General features: G+C 39.0%; 1 protein-coding gene across 2 annotated transcripts in view; it reads left to right on the top strand.

Annotated features, from left to right (window-relative positions):
- LOC146611011 (IQ motif and SEC7 domain-containing protein 1-like) overlaps positions 1-27,355 on the top strand; it is a 98,389-nt gene that overhangs the window by 20,580 nt on the left and 50,454 nt on the right. For both annotated transcript variants that reach the window (XM_085344376.1, XM_085344378.1), the window contains exon 3: positions 7,345-7,452. In XM_085344376.1, the coding sequence (XP_085200502.1) occupies positions 7,345-7,452 (108 nt within the window). The remainder of the gene's footprint in view (positions 1-7,344; positions 7,453-27,355) is intronic.

Genomic DNA, 27,355 nt, shown 5'->3' with positions numbered 1-27,355 from the left:
AAGCGTTTATCCTTAATTTTCTATTTTGGACTTCTTCTTTTTTTTTTTTTTTTTTTTTTTTTTAACTATTACCAAATATTAATTTCACTTAAAACATCTGAATTGAGTTTTTAGCTGCAAGACTTTCTTTGGACATTATCAGGGTTATTGTCTTCTTCCTGTGTCTGAAACGGATGTGAACAGATTTTTTGGTTATCATAATTTGATTTTTTTCATATACCTCAGCCCTGTAAAAGCAAAGAAGCAAAGCAGTAGAAATGGAGGACAAGGCTTGAGAGCCAAATAATCCCATCTCACCAAATTGGTGTTTTGATGTAGTTGGAAAAGTCTCAAATGGCAGCAGCCTTCTGCTTGCAATTCTTGCTTGTGAATTTGGCCACAAGTCCCAGAATCTTCCGTTCGTTAAGTGTCCCAAAACTGTTAATATGCTTATGTGTAAAATGTGGTTCGAAATTCAAGCATTAAGCATCTCTGCCAGCACAGTTTGGATCTTGCAGCTTTGCTGGGAGCTGCACACAAACTTGATACTGACTTATAATACTTGTGACTGAATTCTTGCTGCTGCTCACTTTTTAGCAATAAAATTTATGGTAGTCTGTGTAAATCAGTGAAAAGCTTCATGACCTCTCACCCCACATTGCAGGACTAAATCTACATTACATTTTAGAAATGGATTGGTATGTGTGCTGAGAGAATAATAAAATACTTTTTAAGCCTATGAATTAGAGCTGGGCGATATGAGATTTTTTCATATCACGATATGTTTTTTTCATTTCAGGCGATAACGATATCTATCACGATATGAGCCAAATAACTATATTTGTAAGATTTAAATGTGCCGTTGCTCACAAGTAAAATGTGAAATAATCAGCAGCTTGTTTTTATTTAAATACTTATTTCCCATAATAAGTTCAACAGGGTAGATGTACTTAACTCATTCACTGCCATTGATGTCTATAGCCGTCAATTGCAGTGAATGAGTCAATGGGTTTAACTCATTCACTGCCAATGGCTGGCAGTGAATGAGTTAAGGAACATGAGACTTTTTCAGATAAATAAAGGCAAATATTGCAAACTACACAAAAGGCAGCCACTAAAGCGTTTAAGTTTCAAAATAGAACAAACAAAACAGACTAAATTGTCAATTCCACTTAGAAACAAAATATTAATTCTAAAAATAAATCTTAGTTTGTTTTACAGAAGAACAGACAAAACTGACTAACTTTTGTCAATATCAAATAAACTGAGAACTAAAAGGAAATTCTCAATCTCTCCTTGTTGTATAGCTGAGCTTTTCAAACAGTTTTAACAGTTACTTTAGTCTGACAAAAGCCGAATGACGAATTAGCGCTTCCAGTCAGAGACTGAGGCTACGTCCACACGTACACGGGTATCTTTGAAAACGGAGATTTTCCGTTTTCGTTTTAAAAAATAATCCCGTCCACACATAAAGGCAGAAATGAAGGAAAACGCTGCTATGAACATGCCAAAGCAGCAGGTGGCGCTAGATTCCTAACCGTGCAGAAATGTTGGCCAATCAGAAGTCTAGAAGCCTCGGTGGGAAAAAGTAAACAAAGCTGGGGCATAGAAGCAGAACCGAGTCGTATGTGTGGACGGACAGTAACTTTGTGTATATGTAAGCATTTAAACACTGCAGAGAGTAGAATTAACAGTATTGTAGAAATTCATTTCACCGAAACAATAACGTGGCGCACAGTGTGACGCATGCACCAGTTTATTGTATTTCCAGACTTGCTTTCGGCACAATTTACAGTGCACGCTACTCTGTTTTTTGTCAGACTTGAAATAGCCGAAATACCTTCACACTACGGAACTTCTATGGCTCTTCCGTTTGACAATCTCTCCGGCATTGGAACCATCATCTGTTTTCTCTTCGGTCACGCTCGGTTGATTTTTCTAGTCGGCACACTCATTTCCTCCATTACGCGCTGGCTCCATTACCCGCTGGCTGCTTCCCAAACACAAACACGTGCGGCTTGGCACTTGTGCTGTACGTAACAAGTCACGCGACGTGATGCTGCGGCTGTGATTGGTTCGGCTCTGCGCTACTTAATTTGGATTGGCTGACCTTTTTTTTTTCTTTTTTTTTTTTTTCTTGAGGACAAGAGCGGCGAGGTCTATCGCGATAGCTTAATTTCTCTATCGAGTCAAAGTTATATCGCGATACATATCGTTATCGTTCTATCGCCCAGCTCTACTATGAATAAATCCATCAGCAAACAGTTTAAGATTCAAGCATTGATTTAATTGAATGAATAATTAGAGCAAAGTGCTGAAATGCTTTTAGGGAAGGTTGATATGTATAAAATAGTCCAATTGGTTAAAGAGGGTAACTAAATCTAAAAAGAACAATTTACCAATACAAAAACGAAGAAACTTATATTTGATTTTAAAATGAATACACACAATCATATAACACAAAAAGCCTTTTTAGCTGTGTTTCTATGTCTGCAGACTCCTCCCACATGATCAGGAATTGAGCAAGCAAATGTGACACAAAATTATACCTTAGGCACCTGACGGTTCTTATCTATATCACGTAGTATGATGTCAACGTGCTGCCTAGCAACCACTTAGCAGTACGCTAAAAATACCTCTATTTAACATGTACGCTTCCTCTATAGGACCTTATGAAAGCATCATATCATTTTTACCCCTCAGCCGTAAAAGGCTGATGTGGTATTATAATCACCCAGCGGGACAGGCAGGCGGTGTATTCAAGTTTTTGAGTACAGCGATTTTAGATTTTATACCATAGGTGCATCTATTAAAAATTTCAGAGGTGTTCGAAACAACTGAGTCTCGCTGTTTGAATGTTGACCTCAAGGTCAAAAGTCAGCTTTTCTGAAAATCACCTGGGATTTTCAAATTTATACTATAGGCGCACGTACTTCGAGGCTGAGGGGTAACACCAGTGGTTACTTGTATTTGTATGTCAGGAAAATAACATCTAATCTATATCCACAAAACTTAAGTCTTTAATTATATATTATGATGCCATCAGGTTGCCTGGAAATCCCCTAGCAATGGCCAAATAAGACTTAGTTTTTTGCGTTTATGCGCCTACACACATGAACTCATCCCATCATTTTAATTCATGGCAGTATCATCTCATTTATATCAACAAAAGTGGAATTATGTTACAATATCGTCGCATTGCCTAGCAACCACATTGCAACGGGATAATATGGCCCATTTTATTTTTTTCTGTTCATGCTCTTATGGTGCTTTTATGAGGTTTTGTATCATTTTAAATTCAGTATAATAACAACTAATTTATATCCACAAAATCTAAATTAAGCATGATGTGTTATGACGCCACCAGGTAGCTTGGCAGCCACCTAGCAACATGCTAACAAGACCTTGTCTTAGCATTTATGCACAAAACACCTTTTGTGTTAGGTTAAACAAGCGTGCTAGTATTTTTAAAAGGAAAAAAGGAAAAAAAAAAGTAACATTTATTGGTTTGAGCGTAATTCATTATCTCTTTGACTTTTGATTAATTATTTTGAGTTTTGGAAATACAAATTAGGTACTCAGTTAGATGCTTTATTTCACAATTTATGTATTCAAACTGTCCACAATCTAAAATACTGTATAGGTCAGATGTATTTACAAATTCAAGTAAAGGCAATCAAGATGCTCATAGCAGTGGTGCAATTGAGATATAAAATGAGAAATTCTAAATATAAGATCTACAGAACGGATTTTAAATGATGATTTTTAACATTAAACATAAAAATTTTAAATTACATTTGAAACAATAAAATCTTTGTATATAAAATGTATAAATAAAATCTTTTTTAAGCCTATTTGCGATTCCATACTAAGTTTCACTATGCACATCTTCTGTGTCTTATAAAAAACTTTTTTCATGCTACTGCTTCTAATGTTGTTCCCATGATATGGATATACTATCTCAGTGCAAATATTCTTAGCAACCAACCAGCAGCCAGATTCAAATTGCTGTGACAGCTACCATAAATTTCTCCGTCACTCACTCGATTCATCTTGGCCTTGAGTTTCCTTTTGTATCGCAGCTTAAAGCTGTTTACTGTAAAATCGCTACAACTGCCAAAACAGCACTCTGCTGACAACACACAGCAGACTTATAGTCACTTACATCTCTCACCCTGTTAATATGCCACACCATGACACAAGTGAGTCGGGTTGTTTTAAATTTTGTGTGTTACATGGCTTGGTAGGTTTCATTATCATTTATAATGGAAAAGCCACCGAACTTGGTTCAGGCGCTATAAATAAATAAGCCATGCTCCCGGAAGATTGCTTTGCACTGGTTTGATAGAAGTTTGAGTGAGCGTGTGGGGAGAGATTGGCCCAGTCGGCGATGGGGGGTTATTCTTATACACACTCCATGGCTAATGAGAGAGGAGTAGCAACATGGCGGTGTTTAATTGGTCTGCTGTTGTGTAATCAGAATGGATGGTTTCATTCAGATGTGATTACACCCGGGCTCAGATAGGAAGGCAGGCGCTCATCAGCCTCAGTGACCTGCTTTTATTGGATTGTTCTTCAGTGAATGTTTAATGATAAGGTGTTCTCCCACTCCACATTTTGTACAGCACTCATTCATAAGCCCGACGAGCACATGGCCAAAGCCTAGAGCTGAGGAGTAGTCGGGCACTTAATCACGCCAACTGCAATGGGAATGCAGGATGAAAATGCTCTTGTCTTATTTATACCTGTTTACCTGGGCTCGGTGAGATTGTGTTTTGTGATGGATGGCAGTTGTTATAGTTGTCTGGGAGTGTCTGAGAACAAAGAGCAAGTTCCAATTTCATATTGTTTCATATGCTGTATCCATGACCGTGGCCCTTTTGAGCACTCCACATTCTGTCTTTTTTTTTTTTTTTTTTTTTTTTTTTTTGTATTGAACATGTTTGGCTTCACGCACACGAAGGCCAGCTTGTCAGCAAGCTGCAGTAATAGTGGGTGACTGGAGGTATTCTGGAAAGCCTTAGCGAGGGCTGCAGCTTTGATTTCCCCGTAGTCCTCCGCAGAGAGTTGGGGAAACAGAGAGGAGGGGATTATACAGCTCAGTCATTATTGTAGGAATGACAATGAAGAGAATAAAGCTTTGCTGGGCTGTTGTTTGGGGGGCGTCAGAAACCCTTTTTAGAGTGCATCTCAAAATAATACCATAGGCAAAGCCCTTCCAATTAATTCAAACATTAAGTCAGAGTAATTTGTTATTGTAACAGGATTGTGGGAAGATTTATGACGTTCAGTGATATACTATAAGAATTAACATACAACATTAAAGAGGAGCAAAGAGACTGCACTCTTGCAACTTCTATTGCTCATGAGGCGTTTCCTAAAATAGGCTTGGAACTGCAGATTTCTCTCTGAAGAGAGGGCATCTCTCTAGATCCGCACAATGCGTGGGGTGAACTGTACTTAATTCACTCACAAATCTATCCTACAAAGAGCCGGGCTGTCCTCCAGTGCACTGTCAGGCAGCTGAACTGATACTTGTCTACAAGCACGAGACGTGACAGGCCTGTGTCGCAGAACTGCTCCAGTGCAGTCTTGAACCCTTGGCCGGTGTACTCCTCAGGGATCACACAAACCTATCTCGTGTTGCCAATTTTGATGGGTAGGACACAGAGCCTGCTGTTTGCACGAGTCCTTCCCGATTAAGAAAACTGCATTTCAGATCTTAACAAGGAATTGTCCTGAAACAATCCCCTACAGACACGGGAGTGTGCAGTGTGTGGTGACAGAATCCGAAGATGCAAATTAAAGTCACATGACGTGTCACTCTCATGGGAAAGACCTGACATTTATTTATGGTCTGAAGCAAAGTCTGAGCCTTGACTCTGTGGGACTTTCTGAAAAACTAATGGAGGACGGGAAGAAAATTTCAGACTAATCCAAGGTTCATAACTCTCAACTGAGCCAGAGCAGAGACATTAGCATTTTTGAAATTAATAATTCATTGTGCCGAAACAGCAGCAAATGGCAGCAGCCATGACACAATTAGCCACTGCTATGTCTCAGGGCCTCGATGCAAGATTTTTCATCTCGACCCTGAGTTAAACAATGAACAATAATAGCGTTTTTCTTCTGAAGTAAGATGCGGCTGTATGTTTTCGATGACGACTTCATTCTCTGGCAGAGATGGGTGGGTTGACTATAACCCACAGCTTGAGAAATGTGCTTTGCCCATGATAGACATGCAATCCAATGGGGGGCTGGCTCAGTGAAAACCTTAACAGATGAGAGAGAAATATCTCTGTGGAAGTGATCTCCTGTGGAAGAAGATGAGAAATGCCTGAATAATCAGTAGTAGAGGAAGAAACTATTTTAACTTTACAGACAAAGCACAAGCCGTGAAGTTGCATATACTCAACAAAGGAGCTTAACTTATGTGAACTCCCAATTATGTAAATAGGATAACTTGAGAATGAGGCGACATAGGAGTTACAAATTGGTACCGTTGGTGTATTTACTAAAGATCTCAGTGATCTCGACTTCAAGGTCAGAGGTCAAGTTTTCTGAAAATCTTGTGAATGCGATGCGATAACTTGAGAACATACTATTTTGAAATTGATACCATAGGTTTGTTTTAGGAGGCTAAGGGATTGCATTTATTTTCTTTGACGCAGTCAGATTGAGGTCTTTTTTTCACCCCAAGTTTTCACACGCATTACATTTTACTGTTACCTACTGGCATTTTACCCATATTTGTTTCAGAGAAATGTAATTATCTGGCAGTACAGACACCATTTTGTTATGTTATCAGTGTGCAGCACTTACTTTGCACCACTGTTCACAAAATCAAATGAGAAACAGGTTTGGAGTAATATTAATAAAAAAAAAAAAAAAGAGCATGAAGTTATGCATACCTGGATGTATTTCTTGTACATGAAGAGTTCAAACATTTATATATCTTATTGAGGACATCTAATTGACATAATGCTTTCCCTGGCCTCATACCTTAACCCTAACCATCAAACTGAATGCCTAAACCTAAGCATAATCTAATTGTAACCCTGATACTAAGATGACATTTTGAGCCTCTAAAATGTCTTCAAACTCGTGGGGACGGGGATTTTGTCCCCATAAGTGACTGTTGGTCCCCACAAGTATAGTGTCATGCCAATTTTCTGTCCTCACAAAGAGTCTAAACATGGGCGTGTACATGCACGCACGCACGCACGCACGCACGCACGCACACACAAACAGACTCACACAGCCGTCATTTCATTTTAAAAATGTTTCTGTCATATCTGTCCTTGCAGGTACCACATTTCTGTTTTTTCTTGTTTGTTTTTTGTAACACAGTGTGTCCTTTTGTAGGAGACATACATCTCTACCAGTTGAAGTCACAGAGAATCCCGGGAGGTTGGTTTCTGAAGGTTGCAGAAGAGTCACCCCCTGCCGCAAGTGGAAGTCTGCTTCCTTTGGGTACAGTGAGATGTTAATTTTAACAGTTACTTCACATTCAGTTTGTCTCATAAGCACTGCAGCAAAACAATATTTTCCTTGTCTTCCTCTTGTTAATGTCTAAAACTCTTCACTGGTGATATTGATCGCCCTGCTAATTAGCCTCTCTATGTCGGAAGTATTGGCCGTGACAGCTTGACAGCTGCAAACTTTGCCGCGTCCTAATGTTCGAGGCTTTGCAGCTGCTCTCATCAGCTTTTTATGACACAGCAGTTTGATTGCTGCAGTGCCTTTTTTTTCTGATCTGCACATTAAAGTCTTCTAACCAAATGCACTGTAGGAGGAAATCATTAAGTATAGCCTTCACGAAATATGACCCTTCATTGCTGCGTACCCATTAGCCGTGCTGAGCTTGGACCTTGACAATCTCTCAACAATGAGGAGGGAGCAGAGCACAAAGTCGCATCGACGGGACAGACTTGGGGGTGGTCTTTAAAAGGCATGAGTTTCATAAGAGACACCTCCCTGTGCTGTATGCTTCATCATCAAAAAGCAACGTGCCCTAATCCACAGCCCAATTTTAGCTCGCGTGCAACCCAAAAATAAATCCTACTGCATAGTGGGAACATGCTCTATTTTTAAAGAGCAGTGTTCAGAGGTTTCTGATGAGTAGTAACATCTGTGGGTTGTTTTTAGACTTCTGTAACACTGCAGAAAGGAGGCTTTGCTATTTCTTGCTGATTAATATCTCATTCACTCATGCTCCATCTATTTGTCTCAATATGATTGTTATACAGTAAGTAATTTTCAGGCGTAAAGTTAATGGGTTAAATGGATCATGACTGCAAACAAGATGATGGCTGTGCTTTGAGGTTTAATATTTTCCTCTTCAGCTCAGCAGCACTGCTTGCGTCCGTCAGCGTTTACTTATCTCACAGTTAGAATGGGATAATTATTAAATGATGGTAAAAGAGAACGAGCCCCCTTCCTGATCGTTTTGGCTTTGCTGATTGATTTCAAATGGTCTTGCTTTAATGCTGCGTCCCAGATGTAATTATTAATGTGCGCAAGTTAATTATTATTGATCTTTCCTTTTAGTTAGAGAGCTCACAATTACCAACAGCAAAAGCAGAAAAATGGATCAGTTTGGTCAACATGATAGAGTTGTGTCTCACACACACACAGACACACACACAGTCATGTTTGCATATCTTTGTGGGGACATCTAATTGACATAGTGCTTACGCTAGCCACTACACCTAAGCCTAACCATAAAAACTGAATGACTAACCCTAACCCTTAGCCTAAACCTAACCATAACCTGGTTGTAACCCTAACACCAAAACCACATTTTGAGTCTCAAAAAATGTCCCCATAAGTGCTGTTGGTCCCCACAAGTGTTTTGGTCCCCACAAAGATATATAAACATAGTACACACATGCACACGCACACACACACACTCACACTCACACTCATTTACACACTTGCACCGGTGCTTGCACACTCACAGGAAATGGTAAGTGACAGGGTGGACTGGAAGTTTGCAAATCAGATCACTGCATGGCCCAAAATGTAAGCAAACATTTGTTATAAAGGCCTTGGTCACAGCTGTCTTTTGTCATGCTTGACTTGTTTTGGAGGGTATTATTTCCTTTAGAAAGAGAGGAAACTCGCTGCATATGGTGTTTCAAAGGTCCTGTGCCAGATTTGAACCCAGGATGTTGCACTGTACACCACAGTGACTAGAAAACAATTTTTTTTTTTTCACATCATGTCTGAAAAGAAATGTTGGGTTATCCTTCCTTCTCGAGGGACGCTGGGTGTTTGAGGCTCTCATCGACTGGGTGACTCTTTTTTTTTTTTTTGGAAGTACCGTATGTTTTTGTGGCACTAACAAAATGGAGAAGGTGAAATATTAATTACTATGGCATTTGTGGCCTGCTGTGCTATGCCCTGCAGATTATTTCATATTGTTTTAGTAATTCTAGACTTTGGAAACTAAGTTAAAAGACTTATTAGGGATTAATGGAACAAGTTTGGTGTCAAAGCTGTGTCATTCACAGAGCTCAGCTTGCTCCTCATCCTCCAGAGTTAGGGCAGTCTCTGGGGGCGGCCAATTACATTCAGAGCATGTAGAGTGTCTGCTATACTGCAACAGAATAAACACACTCCAGGCACTGACTTTAATTGTTGCTTCTGCTGTATACTTTTCTTTACTTCTCTTTACTTGTTTGCTCTGCTTTATTTACTATGTACTTGTTCTTTCTCTGTTCTCTTCTACATCAAAGCATTTACATGATCAAATACCATTTCATCACCATTAGAGCAAGGCAATCCATTAGCTTAGATGTGAAAAACACTTTTTCATGCATAAACATGTCTGTTTGAGTCAATAATGGACATCTGATTATTATGTTTTTTTTCACTAAATCTGGTGATATTATGAGACTGTACAGATCAGACCAGACCAGTGCAACAACAATAAGCCTAGAAAAAGTTCACTTTCATACCACCAGTGTGGAAAAGTAATCTCCTTCAAATGTTTGGAGCACAAAAAACTGGTCCCAGCAGGTTTTGTCAGTGCATGATTTGTTTTCTTTAATGTAGACAACAGAATGGAAATATTGTCGATTTTTCTCATTCAGAAACTGTCAAAACATCCAGAAACTACAGAGAATCACAGGCAGTAAGAGATATCACTTACAGTCTGCCCCATACATTTTGGAAAAATGACACAAATGTTGTTCAATCTTGACTACTTGATTTAAAATCTATGGTGGTAGTGTACAATGAAGTGCAGACTTTTAGCTTTAATCCAAGGGGTATAGTAAAGTTATCGCATTAATTCTTTAGGAATTAAAAACATTTTTATGCATAGCCCCTCAAAAGTAATTAAACATACTAAGATGAATATAAGGATCTAAGTCCTTTGCCACAGATGAGTCCTGAAATCTAGAATCCATGGACATCATCAAATCCTGTTTTTCCCCCAGCTTTCCTGGCCCTTTACTGCAGCTGCCTTCAGTTGCTTCTTGTTTGTGCGTCATTCTGCATTCAGTTTTGTATTTAATAACTGAAAAACAAATATGTTTAGCTGAGATCAGTTAATTGAGTTTCTAAGTTATTGGAAGGACATCGTGTGAGCTCCTGAGGCAGGTAGTTCCAAAGCTGAGGGTCCCTGATGGCAAAAGCAAAGTCGCCTTTAGATTTAAGCCTTGATATTTGGAACTGCCAGGAGGACCCCATCTAGAGGTTGAATTCGCTCATACAGGGTCAACATTGTTCCTGTGTATCTAAGGGGCCAGACTCAAACTTGCTTTAAAAGTGAAAATTTTAAAATGATATCTGAAACGTACTGGTAGCCAGTCGAGAGGAACCAGCATTTTGGTGATGGGATTCTGCCCGCTTAAACCAGTAAGAAAAACTGTGAACATTTTGCTACTCTTGGTGGTGGTCTTTAGCACCTTGGACAGGAAAATGTGTCAGCATAAGCTCCAAGCATTCACACGTAAATCACCCAGCTGAAACACTGAAATGTTACTGGTGTGATGATGGCCTGCAATGTAATAGCATATGTGAACCACAACAAAGAAGATGGATTGCCTGACTTCTATCAGGACGCACACATCATTTTCCTCAAGATATATAATTCTTTTTCCATTCTTGACTTGCTTTAAAGTGCAGTAAATCAGGAGCTAGCGACAAATCAGAGTCTGTAGACCAAAGTGGAACAGAGAGAAGAGGAAACATAACTACATTTAAAAAAAAAAAAAAAAAAAAAAAAAAAAAAAAGGAAAGTTATTTTAAAGGGGTGAATTCACAAAAAGAAAATGGATGACTTCCATATTAATTATAAATTATACTGTTTTGTTATCTACAAAATGTTTTTACTTCTACATATAGAAGTGAAAGTACTGTACTTACACTTGATAACAGGCTTTAATAACCTAAGAACTGAAACTATAAAGAGATTAGGTTGAAGTTTCCCAGCAACCATGGTAAAAAAAATGACATTTGGTTTATCGGAGCGATCGTGGCTCAAAAGTTGGGAGTTCGCCTTGTAATTGGAAGGTTGCCGGTTCGAGCCTCGGCTTGGACAGTCTCTGTCGTTGTGTCCTTGAGCAAGACACTTCACCCGTTGCCTACTGGTGGTGGTCAGAGGGCCCGGTGGCGCCAGTGTCCGGCAGCCTCGCCTCTGTCAGTGCGCCCCAGGGTGGCTGTGGCTACAATGTAGCTTGCATCACCAGTGTGTGAATTTTACCTGTACAGCATCCCGCTGAGTGTATCGCTTGCTCCTAGCTCTGGAATGACCTGCTAGAGGAAATTAAGTCGAGTCAGTCTTTCTTTGAGTCTTAAAACACATTTTTATGACAATGCTTTCCCTTTGAGTTTTTCACTTGCTTTGAATAGTCTACTTCCTCAGTACATTACTCAGTACAACTTATTGGAATTGATGTTGGCTTTATTTAAAATGGCCAATAAATGAAATGTAAAAAAAAAAACAAAAAAAAATGTTGACAACACACAAATAAAACAACCAGCTGATCCGAGCACAATCGGGCAGAGAATAATAGAGTAATCTGTGACTTGTTGTTGTATTATAAGAAAGAAAGAACACATAAATAACTGTTCACTTTTTATTTTGTGTGACTGAAGGAAAAAAGTATTTGCCAGTATATCAGATTTTTACATCACCAAATATCTGTGTCCACATTGGTCTTAAACGTCAGTGGAGCTCTAGTTTGTTTTTATTTTGTTCAGTCTTGGTTTTATTGTATTGCTCCTGTGTAGCATCTCGCAACATGATTTTTAAGTGCTGCTTTAAATAACTAGTTGTTATTATTAGTGAGCGATATACTGAAACTCAAAATACAGCCAAATATTTAGCTTTCAGTCTCATCATTTGCCATCTCCGCCTCTGTAACGATTTCTCCCACTTCTGTCTCTTCTGTGGCTCTGGTTTCATTTGTAAAGACTAGTGGCTGTTTCATTTCTACTCCTCTCCCATGACTGTTGAGCGTAGAGTGGGAGAGGTGAAAACAGGAAGTGTGTTTATGTCAGACTAAGAAAGCGAAACTGGAGCATACAGCCAGTCCAATAGGGATGCAGGATCTCAGCTTATTGTGAGAAAGGATCATTGCTCTATACGGTTTACTGAGGGAAAAGAATCCAAATTCATCTGCAGGCATGTGATGGAAACTTGAAAGAAAATGGTACAAAAGCAGCATATTATATGTTATAATATAGGAATATAGACAACCACATGAAATGAAGGGTAAAAAAACACATTTTCTTCCTCAGTATCTGTAAATTACATGAACAGAAAGCATGTTTTAACTGATTTTGGGTGCTGCATGTATTCATTGCCTGCAGCTGCCTTCTAGTTCAGTCCCGTCCAGATTTAAGACTTCTTCTGCACCCATCAAGCTCAGCCCAAGGCTGAATGAATGTTTTTAACTACCCAAGATGCTTTCCCTCTCTTCCCTCTCACGCTTTCCTCACTTCACGCCTCTCTTTTAATTCCCCCCCCCCCTTTTTTTCTCCAGATATTCTCTTTGTTCTTTCACTCAATCAAATATAAATAAATAAATAAATATCATCTGCTGGTCTGTAATCTTTCACCTCCTTTGACTCTGTGGTACGTATCTGTGTCTCCCTTTTTCTCTCATCAATTAAAACAACCCATCTGACTTGATTAATAGCTAAGGGGCAGAAGTAAAAGTGGGATGGTGAAGTGTAACTCTTTCTGAAGTGTTTACACCCCTCTCTTAAGGCTCCAGTAGGTTGTAAACTTGCTGTTACTGGACTGGTCCATTTATTTGAATTTGATGTTTGTATTATCTGGCATTTGACTTTTAGAAAACACCTAAACTTGGATCTCCACTAGTACATATTTAATTCCGGGGTTTTATGTTTTTAATTATAATTATAAAGTTAAATGGCTATTTCATAACAGGACCTGTGATTACGTTCACTGCAGAGCTCATTGATTCCTGCAAATTGGCCTTTCTTCCTGGGATCGCAGACCCCCACCCTAACCTTCTGCTGATGCAGCCAATGTCTTATTTGCTGATGGCTGGAGGCAGAAAGGCAGCCCGGGAGACTGTGATCTAGCTGCAGGGGTGAATATAGTGCAAAGCGACACATACACAGAAAAATGACAATATGTAGGTTCATGAACCCTGCATCATGACTGTTATTGCAGGTATTTCATTGCAGCATTCCCCTTCTGTAAGGCCTTGACAGTATCCGTGGTCATTTGGAAAGGAGTTTAACGATGCACTAAACATTTATTGTATGTGGCTGCAAACAGTCCCGGATAAATGAATGAGCAGTTGTGTCCAAGAGTTAGTGCTGGTTTTTAAAAAGAAAAGGAAGAAGAAAAAAAAAGAGCAATTAAAGTGCCTTCCGCCCTCCATAAAATTCAGACTGTTATTTAATGCTTTCTTTTTTGGTTCTTTTTCTTTACTGCCGTCAATATTGAAAAGGTTTGATTCCACCAGATGGGAAATTACATCTGTGCAATGATTTAATAGGCCTGTGAAATAGAAGGCCCACTACCTTAATGTGTTTGAACTCTTGAGAAAACTCTTTGAAGTTCCCAGCTTCTGTTTCGTCATCACATTCTCTTAAGAGTTAATTACAGGCTCCACGCTGCGCTCTGAAGCTGCATAGCTGGGAACACACAGTTTTGATTTAGAAGTAAACGCAGGCCATTTGGTTCGTAATAAGTTGCTTTGACTCTAAGTAGCAGAGCAGAATTTGATGCTTTTTGTTGTGCCATGTGCCTTTCACTTGACTCAGTTTTGCAGTTAATGCTTTTGGGCAAGATGCACGCATGTGTGGTTGATCTGCGTATGTGTGCTGTCACTTTCACATGCAGACAGCCATGCCGCACATAAACAGTTTTCAAAGATTGCGATGCTGTGCTATAAAGCCTGGCAAGCTGTCAGTTGTGATGTTATGGCTATGTTTTCACTCTAACTCATTCATAATGGGGAGCATTTATGATTTTTCTTATTTTCTGTCATATATATGGTTACATTCACCTAACAGTGAAAGATTGTACATTTAGTCCCAGGAGGACAGACAGAAAAGAAAATCTGTCAAATCAAACATTCAAATCTATCTACTGTGGTGACTCCATGTGGAGCATCTGAAAGTAGATTGTAGACAATGACACTTCAGTTCAATTAAAAACTGTCCAAAGAATTATGCAGATCTGGAAAGACTGTGGCGAACCATCACCTTCGAGGAAGAAATGGGTTGGGAAAAAACTTGTATAATCATGATTGGCATTTTCTCAAAACACTGCCATGTTTAATAGTGAAAGTGAGGATATTTCCATGCATACAATGTAAAGAGACCTTAGGGTATTGGGACTAAAGAGCTGAAGTAATCCACTCATCAGTGATCATAGAGATTGGACTCAGGAGTAGAGGAAAAAGGTCACGTGGTCTAATGAGTCCTGTTCTAGAGTGATGGGTGCAGCAGACAAAGTGATGCGCCCATCATACCTGGCGCCTGCCGTGAAAGCCTGTGGGGCCGCTATTATGATCTGGGGTTTCTTCAGTTCAGTAACATTATGTGTCAAAAAATTAGGTCAGCTGACTACCTGAATATACTGAATGACCAGGTTTTTCCATCAGTGGAGTTTTCTTTTTCCATGCCACAGGCATATTGCAAGATGACATTCCCATGATTCATCAGGCTCAAATTGTGAAAGAGTGGTTCAGGGAACATGAGATATGATTTCAAATGTGGAACGAAAACCACAGGATCCGGACCTTAACCCTAGTGAGAATCTGTAGGATGTGCAGGAGAGGATTTTTTTGTTGTGGGCCGTAGTTTGCCTGGCAGTGTGTATTGTGGGGTTTTGTTTTGTTTTCTTTTTCTTTTTCTTCTTTTGCTTTTCTTTTTTTAAATTTATTGACAATTGCCCATAACGTGTGGACTTAACTCTGTTTAAAAATGGTGGATGCTCATATTAGACATTAACAAAACTTTGAGTAGTGGTGAGCACTATAGTCTCACCCTCTCACTGTTGTCTTTTACTTGTGGCGTATAGCATGTGTGGGGGGAAAAGGTGTCTTAACACCTTATAAATAAGGTTTATTTTAAATATTATCACACAAAGCTTCTCTTGTAGAGTTCCCCATCAAGAATTACAGATGATTTATACATATCACCCGCACAGCAATAAAACTTGCCTTATACTGTGTAGATGCTTATACTGCTCTGTGACTAAAACAGCTCTGACACTGGGGGGGAATTAGAAAAGGACGTCTGGGGGTGCCCTGTGGTGTTTAGGTGGGCGCTAAGTTAGTAACAGCTAACAGCATCTTAAAGGTCACAAATGTTGTTCATTTCACCTTTCAGTGGTTTTAATGTTGCAGCAAATTCAATTCAATAATCTATACAGGACTGCTAAAAGTTGTATAAAAAGACCCCAGAAAACTTGTAAGTTCTTTTTGTTTGTTCTTTTTGTTGTTGTTTTAAAATTAAACTCATTTTCAATCAGTTAAATTATATAAAATAGCTGACTGAAAATTTTTGAGAGTTTTGAGAAAGAAATAACATTTAAAGTAATTCATTCATTGTTGATTATTTTCTGCCTATTCCTTGGAAACTGAGCGTCTTTCTTTTATTTGGGAAGATGCTGAGCATTTTTGAAATGGTTCATGGAAATGGTAAATGTGACATGTATTTCATTTCATTTCATAAGAATTTTAAGGGTTAAATTGATTACAAAACAAAATCAGTTCTAAACATGTTACATTATTAAGTATCTGTTGGCATAGTAGCTTTTTAAAAAGATATTGCCTAACATTTTGTGTTTGTTGTGCAGTTTCTATTTGGTCTGTTTCCAAGGGTAAGACCTGCCATTGGATGCACTATTACCTTGACAGTCATAATAACCACGCTGCAATTAAAAATTAAGACATTATTAAAATGAGCACACATTCTGCTTACAGTCGTAGCCTTAAAACCTTCAATCTTGAATCATTTATCAGCCAGAAAACCTAATAATAGTTTAATAATTTGCCATGGCGTGATTTGCGATATGACATACTGCTCTTGTTTAAAAAAATAAATAAATAAAATAAAAATAATTTTGTGTTTTCAGCAGATGAGAAAATAATTTTGAAAGTACAACATGTGTCTGCACAGGAAAGTGGTTTAATTAGAATAAAATGTATTTGTGTGCTCCCCTTCAGAAAGGCAGGAGTTTGCAATTCTTCATGCATGACTGAAATCCGATGTGTCTGTTATAAATGCATCCCGTCAGCAGTAATGAAAAGTCACCCAGATGTGTGGCGACAGGGCACAGGTGTTACATTTCAAGACAAAATCATGTGTGACACAAGTATGATTTGGAGAGCCTTTAGGTGATACATGTGCAAGCACTGCACCTCCAGCTAGAAGAAAAAACATGTCAGAGCATCCTTTTTTCCTCAACCAGTGCTTTTCTTTCACTGTATTACCCACTGCCACTTTCCGTGTTAAATTAGATATAGTGAGAGATTAGTGCTACTGTGCGACTGCCTCAAAGAGCTTATCCTTTCATTAGTTCCGTGCAACATTAATATCAGGCAAAAGAGACTGGGAGTGTTTCAGATTAGGGCTGGGAATCGTCACTGATTTCTAGAATCGATTCGATTCCGATTCACAAGGTCCCGATTCGATCCACGATTCGATTCAATTCGATTCGATTCGATTTTGAATCAGTCCGAAATATTATTATATGAACCATAATATATATAAAATTATGATAATTCACCTTGTATATGTACTGTCAAAAGAACCCTCTAAGCCTTGTGAATGAATTACATAAATTTCAAAATTAAGAACAGATACTAAAGCAGTTAAATAATGTAATTTTTAATTAACATTAGTGTATATATATTTTTTCATACATACATTTCAAGTGGATCAGGGATCCAGTGCAAATAGAACACATCTTTTGTAAACATCAGTAAAACCTCAGAGAAATAGTTTTGCTGTTAGTGTCTCACACAGCTTTTCTGAAATCCACTATTGTGTTTTGGAGACACACAGTATAACACAGCATGTACAAGTGAACTGACAGAAACTGACCGATCAGAAAATGGAAAAACTGCCTTTTAAAATACTTCAAAAAATGAAAACATATTGAACAGTATTGTAAAACCTCTGTGAAACTAATGCAATTTAGCCTTATTTATAACTACCCTCTCACTTCTTTGAGACTGTAAGGTTTTTCTGCAAGAAGAGAAGCTGGTCTACATGTTGTGGAGTCAGGCAGCTCCTTTGTGCGGTAACAATGTCACCAGCAGTTGAAAACACTCGTTCAGAAGGAACACTGGTCCCAGGTATGGAAAGATACTGCTTTGCTTGTAGAGCCAAGAGAGGATACTCCCTTTCATGGTCCCTCCACCAGATCAAAGGATCCTCAGAAAGTGCAACAGGCTCAACGTCCCTGTATCGATTCACTTCTTCCTTTGCCTTCTGAGTTGGTGTTTTCTGTGGTGCTGTGGTTTTTGTTGAGTAGGCTGGCCCAAGGAGAAAAATTAATGCAGAGTCCTTTGACCTCTTAATTGGAGGGGCATAATCCACTTCATCAACACCACCAAGAGAGATGTCAGGGACAGTTTCCTCAGATGTGTCACCATCAGACTGTCGCTGTAGAAAAATGAAAACTTAATTAGAATATAAATAGTAATTTCTTTATTAACTCGAGTAGTGCAAAAAAACCAATAATTTTTTGTTTTTGTTTCTGTAACTCACAATAGCTGTGTCCACGTTCTCCAAACCTGCTGCTTCCAACACCAACTGAGAGAATGTGTTGTTACAGGTCTCTTTGGACAAGAATGGCAGGGCCTTAAAGCGAGGATCTAATGCTGATGCAATGTAGAGCTTGTCCTTTAGGGCCACATATCTTGAAAAGAGATTTTGCACATTTAACTCAGTTTATTATGTTGGATATACATGTGCATGGTTACATACACTCATGCAAGATCAGAAACATTAATATACGACTTTGTTTCCATAATTTATATATAAACATCTATAGATAGATAGATAGATAGATATAAAATCAAAAGGCCTATTACTAGACAAGAGGGCTTAACTAACATTTTTATAATATATAGATTTTTTCACTATAATAAGAATTTTCATGTAATACATGCATCCATACAGTTACACTCATTCATGGCATATACACACAATTCATAAACATACCTTGACTTCAAGTTGTCGTATACAGCAGTCTTGAGGTCTTTAATCAGTGAGGAGTCATGAGAGACACTGATCATCTTCTCCAGCAGCTGTGCATGCAGAGGTGCAATGGTGAGAGTGAGGTGAGAGTAGAGCTGCAGAGATTGCTGGTTGTTGCTCTAGGAAGCGTTCCAGCATCTCCAATGTGCTGTTCCATCTGGTCACCCCATCAGTCACCAGCTTATGGGCAGGTAGATTCAGTATCTTTTGCTTCTCTTTAAGCTTGCGACTTGCAACAGTGCTGCGATGAAAAAAGGATGCTATGCGTCTCACTCGGCCAAGCAGCTGAGCAACAGCTGGAACTTTCAGTCCTGCTTGTTTCACAAGCAGGACTGAAAGTTCCAGCTAAATTGAGTGTGTGGGCAAAACAACCAATGTGCAACCAGCCCGTTATTTCTACAGCTCGCACCATATTTGCAGCATTGTCAGTTACGATGACTGGATTTTTGTTTGTAAGCTCCCATTCTTCGATTGCTTTGAACATAATTTCAGATAAATTAGCTGCTGTGTGGCTTGCTTCGGTGGTTCTTGTCTGTAAGACATGAGACACGAGTCTCCACTCCTGGTCGATATGGTGTGAGGTGATAGTCAGGTAGTTATCTGTTGCTCTGGATGTCCAGCTGTCACAGGTTGTAGCGACTCTCTCTGCTGACTTGAGTGAGGCTGTAACATCGTGTTTCACTTTTTCATACATGTTTGGGATTACCACTTCACTCAAATGTTTGCGTGATGGTAAAACATAGCGTGGTTCTAGCGTATTAATGAGGTTTTGGAAGCCATCATTTTCAACAACGCTGTACGGACGTATATCTTTACATATGAAAGTTGCCACAGACTGGGTTATTTTTTTGGGCACGTGGAGAAGTGGATGCCAACTTCATTGCAAATGCCTTTTCGAGTGAGCGTTGCTTGGTGTCGGCCGTTTTTGCTAGCGGGATATCTGGATGATGCCTCGTTAAATGATTTCTGAGATTTGTGGTATTTCCACAGTGCTTTACCTCCATTTTGCACATCTTACATACGGCTTTGCTTTTGTCCGGCTCTTCACTGTCTTCACAGTTCTTAAATCCAAAGTGTTGCCAGACATCTGCCTTTAGGCTCGGTGGCACATTCCCGGGAGTAGCCATGATGGTTCATGCGTCCAGGTCACTTAACTCTCGCGTGACTTCCTCATGTTAACCGCTTGCAAGTTTCATACGCGGCAAACTACATATGTATAAAAAAAAATCGATTTCCGGATTTAATGAATCGATATCGTTTTATTCCAGTTAGAATCGATTTTAATCGATGAATCGATTTTTTAAACCCACCCCTATTTCAGATCTATCTCTCAGTTTGATACGAGGCATTTGCAATTCCAAAGCCCCACATCAGCGCCCGGATCGAGCTGGGGGAAGAGCTCACAGGGATGAGGTGAAGGAGCAAGGAGTAGCTTATCCAGGAAATAAAACTGAAACATTTGTTCTCTTCTGCTTTTTCAGCTCTGCCACTCAAGAGCAGGGATTTGTCTGTGCATGTGAAACAAGATATTAAAGTATTGCTGCTGCTGGATGAATGATCTGTTTGTGTGGGGGTGAAATTTCCTGCAAGCGAGGAGATGAATGACAAACTGTACATTACAATTATGACGATAATACATACTGTATCGCTCTGTTTTTAACCTTAGTTAAAATTTGCATGTATCTGGATTGTTTTCTTTCCTACTTGTTTTTACTATGCGAGTCAAGCAGTGCTGTAATTGGTGGAAATTGAGGCTTGAGCAAGAAAAGTGGATTTAGATCTCGCAATTTGTGACCTTACAGTAAGACAAACTTCTAATTAAACAGGATTTTTATCACCAAATGCAGTAATTGCATACTGTGTACTGTACTGTATACAAACATGGAACCATGCAGTACATATTATCAAAAGTAAGTGAGCTTTACAGAAAAAAGTAATAGCATTATGCTACTTTTCATATTAACGTTTTTAAATGAAAAGAAGACTCAGATGAACGCTTCAGTTATACTGTGGAGGCTATTTCGCTGCAGTGGTTTGGATCTACCTGTTCCTTAGAGAAAAGGATCAGTGCTAATAATTACAAAGTCATGGTCTCCTCCAGGAGGACAATGCTCCATCTGAGTATGAACATGATGTAAATCATATGCTGCGGCCTTCACAGTCAACAGACTTTAACCGAGCTGATACCTGTTCTGTCTGTACACACAGACATAGTCCAACAGTTTATTTTTCCTTTCGTTTGTGTGATAAGCTTATAACTATGGATGTTCCTGGCAACTAATAACAGAAAATCTAAGAAAATATTAAATGCATGGAAGTTAAACATTGGCCAAAGAAATATTTTTTTGGTTGGTTGATGATGCTGCAAATGCACACATTAATTTCCAATTTGGCTAATCTTATCAGTGCTAGCAGTTAGAGCAGGGCGATATGGCCAAAAATATTTATCACGATATATATTTGAAAATTTGCGATAACGATATGACCGACGATATAATTGATGCGAGACAAAATACAACTCCACAACATTACTAGCGCAAAAAGACAACCTTCCATTTATTTTCACTTAAACAAGAAGCTGGTTTTTATGTACATTAAAGCTTTATAAAAATTTAACAGTGCAAATGCAAATTCCTTGCTGAAAGTTTAACCAAAAGGCATTTCCAGTAGAAATGGGCTGACATATCCTGAGCATAAGCATGTATAATATCCACTGAAGTTAAAAAGAGGTGCTTTGCAACATTAAACTGCAGTGTGCAGTACGTATTTTTCGGACCATAAGGTGCACGGGATTATAAGGCACATTAAGCGAAACAAAGCAGTCAGATAAATCAAACTTTATTAAACTCATTCTTCTTGCTTCCTCCACTTCTGTACCATTGATTCATTAATGTTGAATTCTCTGGCAGCTGCTCTATTCCCATGTTGTTGCAGTATATTAATGACTAACCTCGTATTGTGGATGGATTATCTCAGTTGTTCTCCTGACTGAAGTTTGGTCCGTTTACAGCATCCTGCCATGCGATTGCATTTGTTTCTAACCATCAGGAACCTTCACGTTAACTTTTATAAGTGGAAAAGTGTTAGTGTTCGTCCTCCAGCTTCACTGTTTATGTTATGCTAACATAGCTGTGTCGCTAGCGATCACGTAGCACATCATTATATACCAGCTAGCCCAACTTCAGTAACCCTACAAACGTCACTGCTGTTTAGTTTCCTGTCTTCATTTATGTTGGAAGTGATAGCAGAGCTGTACGTTTGATTTTTTTCAGAAATCTCTCAGTCAGAACATGCTATATCATGCTTAGGTAACTAGCGAAACTAGCGAGCTAACTTCCGCTAGCTTCCTGCTAACTTCTAACTCCGTTAAATGTAATAACTTTAGTTTTCATGGATGCCTGGAAGTTAAACTTCATAGTTACACCTGGTAAAGCAGCAATGCTGATCGTTTTATTAAAGATGAAAAAATTTAGACAGTTTTTAACGCTCAGTGATTCTGCAGTGTTCGTTTGACATGAAGCATACGGAGTTTAGGACCCAGATTACTCCCAGATTTAAGAGCATCTTAGTCCGACAAATATGACAATAACGACGGCCGCTTGCATGTTCTGCAAAGAAATGTGCTTTGTCGTGTATCTGACGGACAAACACCAAACCAGTTCCACATCACTGAAGTTGCACCATTTTTACAAACCAATTCTGGTTCATTTGTTTCACTCAACAATCGGCCATGTGCGTATGAAAACAAAGGCACTGCGCATGCACGTTTTACTCATATTCTATCGCGATATTTCATTTTCCTATCGTTGCCTAACATTATACCGGTATTACCGTGAACGGTATAATATGGCCCAGCCCTACTAGCAGTGGTAGCTTAGGTTTCCTCCATTCTAGTGTCTATAACTCAGTGTAGAAAGTGGTCAGCTGCTTGGTTATATTACATTATTTGTTTTCTGACGCGGCTAAAGTAGAGCGCAGCCACGCTGGTTCCTTCTTGCTCATTTACAACTTCTATTCACAGAGAGAACGAACAACAGCAGGGCACAGTTGTTTGTTCATGGGTGGTGACCGGTCATGCCATATGCTTTTTGAACTGGCAACTTTAATTGCACATTAATAAATAAAAAAACAAACATGTTTAACTGACTTATATTTTTGGCATCAACTCATTTGTCTGGTCACCTCTCCAAAATTTGATTATAAAACATAAAGAAATTCAGCCCCAAAGTTGTTAAATTTGTGCTTATTTATAGTGAGCACCTAGAACAGTATATAAAAAAAAAAAAGTGTATAGCAATATAGTTTCCCTTTCATATGATGTTTAAATATGTCAGTTTAATTTGTAGGATTTTTACATTAATTCACTGGTAATTGTGCCATAAATGATCTCTCTACGTCTTCCTTTGCATGCTGTATCAGTTATATATACCAAGTGCTGTAGCAGTATTACTGACATCGGCTTATGGAGGAGTCTAAACTTGTGATGAGCCTCAGCTGAGGCCCAAGGGGTCAAGTAATGTCTTTGTCTATACTTCATAGTTAGAGGCAGAGAGACAGCTCTTTGTTTGGCCTGCAATGAAAAGCTTGTCTGTCTTTTGCTTCTGATGTTCTTAGGCTTGAGGCCAAGTCAGTGACAGAAGGAGCCTTTGCACAGCACTGTGCCCTCTGCCAGCGAACTACAGAGAGGATGTGCTGTGTTGTTGCATGGAAAAACACAGGCAAACTAACCCTCTCACCTCTTTTCCCCAGAGCATTGTGCAGAGGTCCCCATCTAAAGGGGATTGGTCAGTTTTCCTAGCTTTTGAGACTGTAGTTGTTGTGATTAGGAAAATGTTTTTATGGAACAAAAAAGCGCTGGGTGTATTTTTTTTGTAAGTATTATTACTGAAAGCTGAAAACAAAACTGAAATGACTGAAGCGTCAAGTTTTGTGATGTTTTTCACTTTAATGATACCTTTTTGTTGGAAAGTACATAAACGGTACATAATCTTTGTTCATGGGTTTGCTTTGATACATTGTTAGCCTTCTTTCTTAAAGGGAGATTGCTTAAAAACCACGTGCATTTGATTAATGTATCCAAATTAAGCAACACTGTAGCATCTGGTGCAACACTAAACCCCCATGAGTGACAGCATCAGTAAGCTTATTGATCACATCCTGTCACATCTTATTGCAGAAGATGTAGTGCACTGCCACCGTGTGGTCTGTCACTGTAAGTGCTGTGCTTAATGTCTTCTCTTTTGCTCTCTTCTTGCTCTTCATCACTCAGCTTGTCTTGATTTGAAGTGGGCTGAAATCTCATGAGAGGAGACGGCTCATTTTAGGACAAAATATGGCTTCCTGCTGGCACAGTCGGTTCCACCAGTGCTTTTTACAGATTGTGCAGACACATGCGTAGCACTGCATTTTGAGTGTGCAGTTTTGATGAAATAGGAGGCACCTAGTCACCCGAAGAAGAGAAGAAAATAGATTGCACTTCACTGGAAATGTGTTGATGCATTGTTTTATACATAGTTTATTTTTTTAGACATTAAACCAAGCAGAACTTGCTTTATGGAGAGGACTTGTTATCTGTCAGTCTCTGTTATGTTTGTACATCAACTTTAAAGTTGAGCTGAGAAACAGTTTTTGGACAATGGCAGTATTGTACAGCAGTAGACATTTTTAGTGTAAGATGAAGCTTAATGATTATTATCAGTGATGAAGTGTACACAGTGGTGATTGTGATTATTTGTCTAAACTGTTGAACTATTAAACAACAGGAGGGAAAAAAGTCAATCACAATTAGTACAAGAGGTTTAATCTTCAAATTGTCGGTACAGTTTAAAAAAAATCAATCAATATGTGCTGTTAAGAATGTGGCTCTAATGATTTTTAGGTCTGTGCATAAACGGTGCTGATTAATTTTCCGTCAATTAAATTATTTTCAGCTTTCATGCAAGAACATGAGGCACACTCAGTCAGCTCCTTTTGATTTGTTTTTTTTTCCTTTGCTGTTTATGATCCACTAAGACCATCTCTATTTCCATCTTCACTTGCCTTCGTAACATTTAGCGAATGTGTCTGGCGCCCCCCTTTAAGAAGACAGACCTGTATAAAAGCCTGTGTGTTCATATAAAATACGTAAACAGACAAGATATTGGTGTTCTTTGCGTCTGGTTTTGTGTGCATGCCCTCTGCATAATATCCCGCGTACCGTCTACGGCTGGAAATTCAACATCGTACATAAAGGTCGCACAGAAGCATATCTTAATGTGTGCAAAGGTACACCTGGCAATAAAATAAGATTGCAACTGAAATATCAACCTCAGCACTTGTAATTCAGTCTCGTTGTGAAGGCCTGAAAACCTCTCCTTTGTGCTGAATATGGTAACCATGAATTTAATGTTATTTGTCAGGTTTAAAGAACATCTTTCTCGCCACTGTGCTCCTCGGTCTGTATGTGCCCTGACTACTAAATCTCTGCTCTTGGTTTGCCGTTTAACAGAATGGAACTTACCATCGTTCCCATCAACCTCCAACCACCAAGTATCTTTTTGTCATCCATGCCCACAAACACCTACACTGACTATGTTTATATGCCAGTTTGGTTAAAAAATTAATAAATGCACATTTTACATTACAGCCCTGTATTTAGAGTTAGAAATGGAAATAAAGTTGTACATTTTAAAAATACAACAAAAAAAGGCCCCGAACAGTTGAGCACCTGGAATCTTCCAGCCAGTCTTTGTCAGGTAGATGAGCAACATCCCCTCAATCTAAGAAAAAATACACAATCAATCCAATGTTGAATTTAACATCAGATGTGTTCAAAAGTGCAACAATAAAAACGACTAGTGTGTGAGTTAGATGGTACAATATTCAATACATTTAGCAAAATGTTAAGTAGAACTAATATCAATGCTAACATCAGAGCCCTGGATGAGAACCGGAAGCATGTGCTGAGGTTATTAAAATGAATGCTCTTATTACTTATACACTCAACTGGTTGCCATCGCTGTCAATGTTGGGAAGTGACAAGATGTATACAGCAAAACTGTGGTATAGCCATTATACCAGGGGTGGGCAATTCCAGGCCCTGAGGGCCGGTGTCCTGCAGGTTTTAGATCTCACCTTGGGTCAACACACCTGAATCACATGATTAGTTCGTTACCAGGCATCTGGAGAACTGCAGGAGCTAATTTAGCCATTTAAATCAGCTGTGTTGGTTCAAGGACACATCTAAAACCTGCAGGGACACCGGCCCTCGAGGCCTGGAGTTGCCCACCCCTGCATTATACTAAGGCTTGTCTCCTTTGGTACATGTAAATTTAAATCTTAAATTTTAAATCTCACATTGCAAGCCATGACCCAGGAACATTTGACACTCTTGTCATTCGTTGTTTGGGAGTCTTGTTTTCCGTATAGAGGTATGAACTGATCTGTGACTGTGTTAACTGACTGTGATTAACATTACTTGATTTCCATGCATATACTCATAAATCACAAATTCAAGACATTATGCCAGAAATTGAGAAATCTGCACTTTTCTTAATAATTACAGCATACACAGCTTGTGTGACTGCAATTTAGATAATGGACGTGCTGTACATCTTTAACCACTGCACATGCTCATTAACAAACATAGTGGTTGCACTAATTTGACACTGGATTGAAGTGAGGTTAACTTTGATGATGAAACACATTCTTCTTGGACTTTGAACCACAAGCCTTGGGTTTCTGTCTATATTCTACCGTGTGTGTGTGTGTGTGTGTGTGTGTGTGTGTGTGTGTGTGTGTGTGTGTGTGTAAAGTCCCTATGAGAGTTGTTCTTCATACACATTATCCTCCCTGCCTACAGTCTCGCTTTGGATGCTGTTGAGGGTGTCAAGTCAACAACACTAACATCTATTTCCTAAGGGCATGGTACATTGTAGCTATAATAAGACACACTGTACATCATGTGCATCTTGTGGTTGTTTTGATGCATTTTTGCAACCAAAACTTCAGTTTTCTCCATAATATAACTGTATTTCTGCTTGTTAGTTCACACTTCCTGTCTGGTTTTGGAATTACTTGCACATGATGCAATATCTGTGCAAGCCATGTTGTTTCTAATACCCAACTTGGTGTGTCAGAGATTGCAAAGTTATGAACTGCAGTAATATGATTTGTAACTTATTTACCTTTATTTCTAGACGATTATTTGCCATATATCCATGAACTGATCTCCTTAGTTCTTTCATAGTTTTTAAAATATTTTTTTATGCAGGCATAATTAACTAGAGCCATGCTGCATCTTTACCTGCTTGCGCCACTCCTCATTAGACTGTGTGTTTTGAAAGACACTACAGAGAAAAGTGCATTGATTCCAGTGGAGAGAAAGATGCCGAGGGAGGGAACAGGGGTTGGGTATGTGAGAAGAAGAGAAATGGTAAAAGAGAGAGGGAGTGAAAACAAAATGGGAGGGAGGGGAGAGAGAGAGAGAGAGAGAAGGCATGATAATGAGCCCTACCTCTGACACATCCTCCTGTTTCTATGGAGACCAAGGAGCCAATCATACAGCCCTGCTGAGGACTGTACTACTGAGAGCAGATAAGAGGGTGGAGAGAGGTGTACGCAGAGGCTCCTCTCTGTTTATGAGAGCCAATAAAATCCCAGTAGCTCTCCAAGAGGTAGTGCCTTC

This window comes from Diplotaxodon limnothrissa, linkage group LG20, assembly GCF_057381915.1.
Source record: "Diplotaxodon limnothrissa isolate DT_005_m linkage group LG20, D_limnothrissa_male_GT1.1, whole genome shotgun sequence".
Lineage (NCBI taxonomy): Eukaryota > Metazoa > Chordata > Actinopteri > Cichliformes > Cichlidae > Diplotaxodon > Diplotaxodon limnothrissa.
The sequence above is the reverse complement of the archived record's forward strand: the minus strand, read 5'-3'. Positions and strand labels throughout refer to the sequence as shown.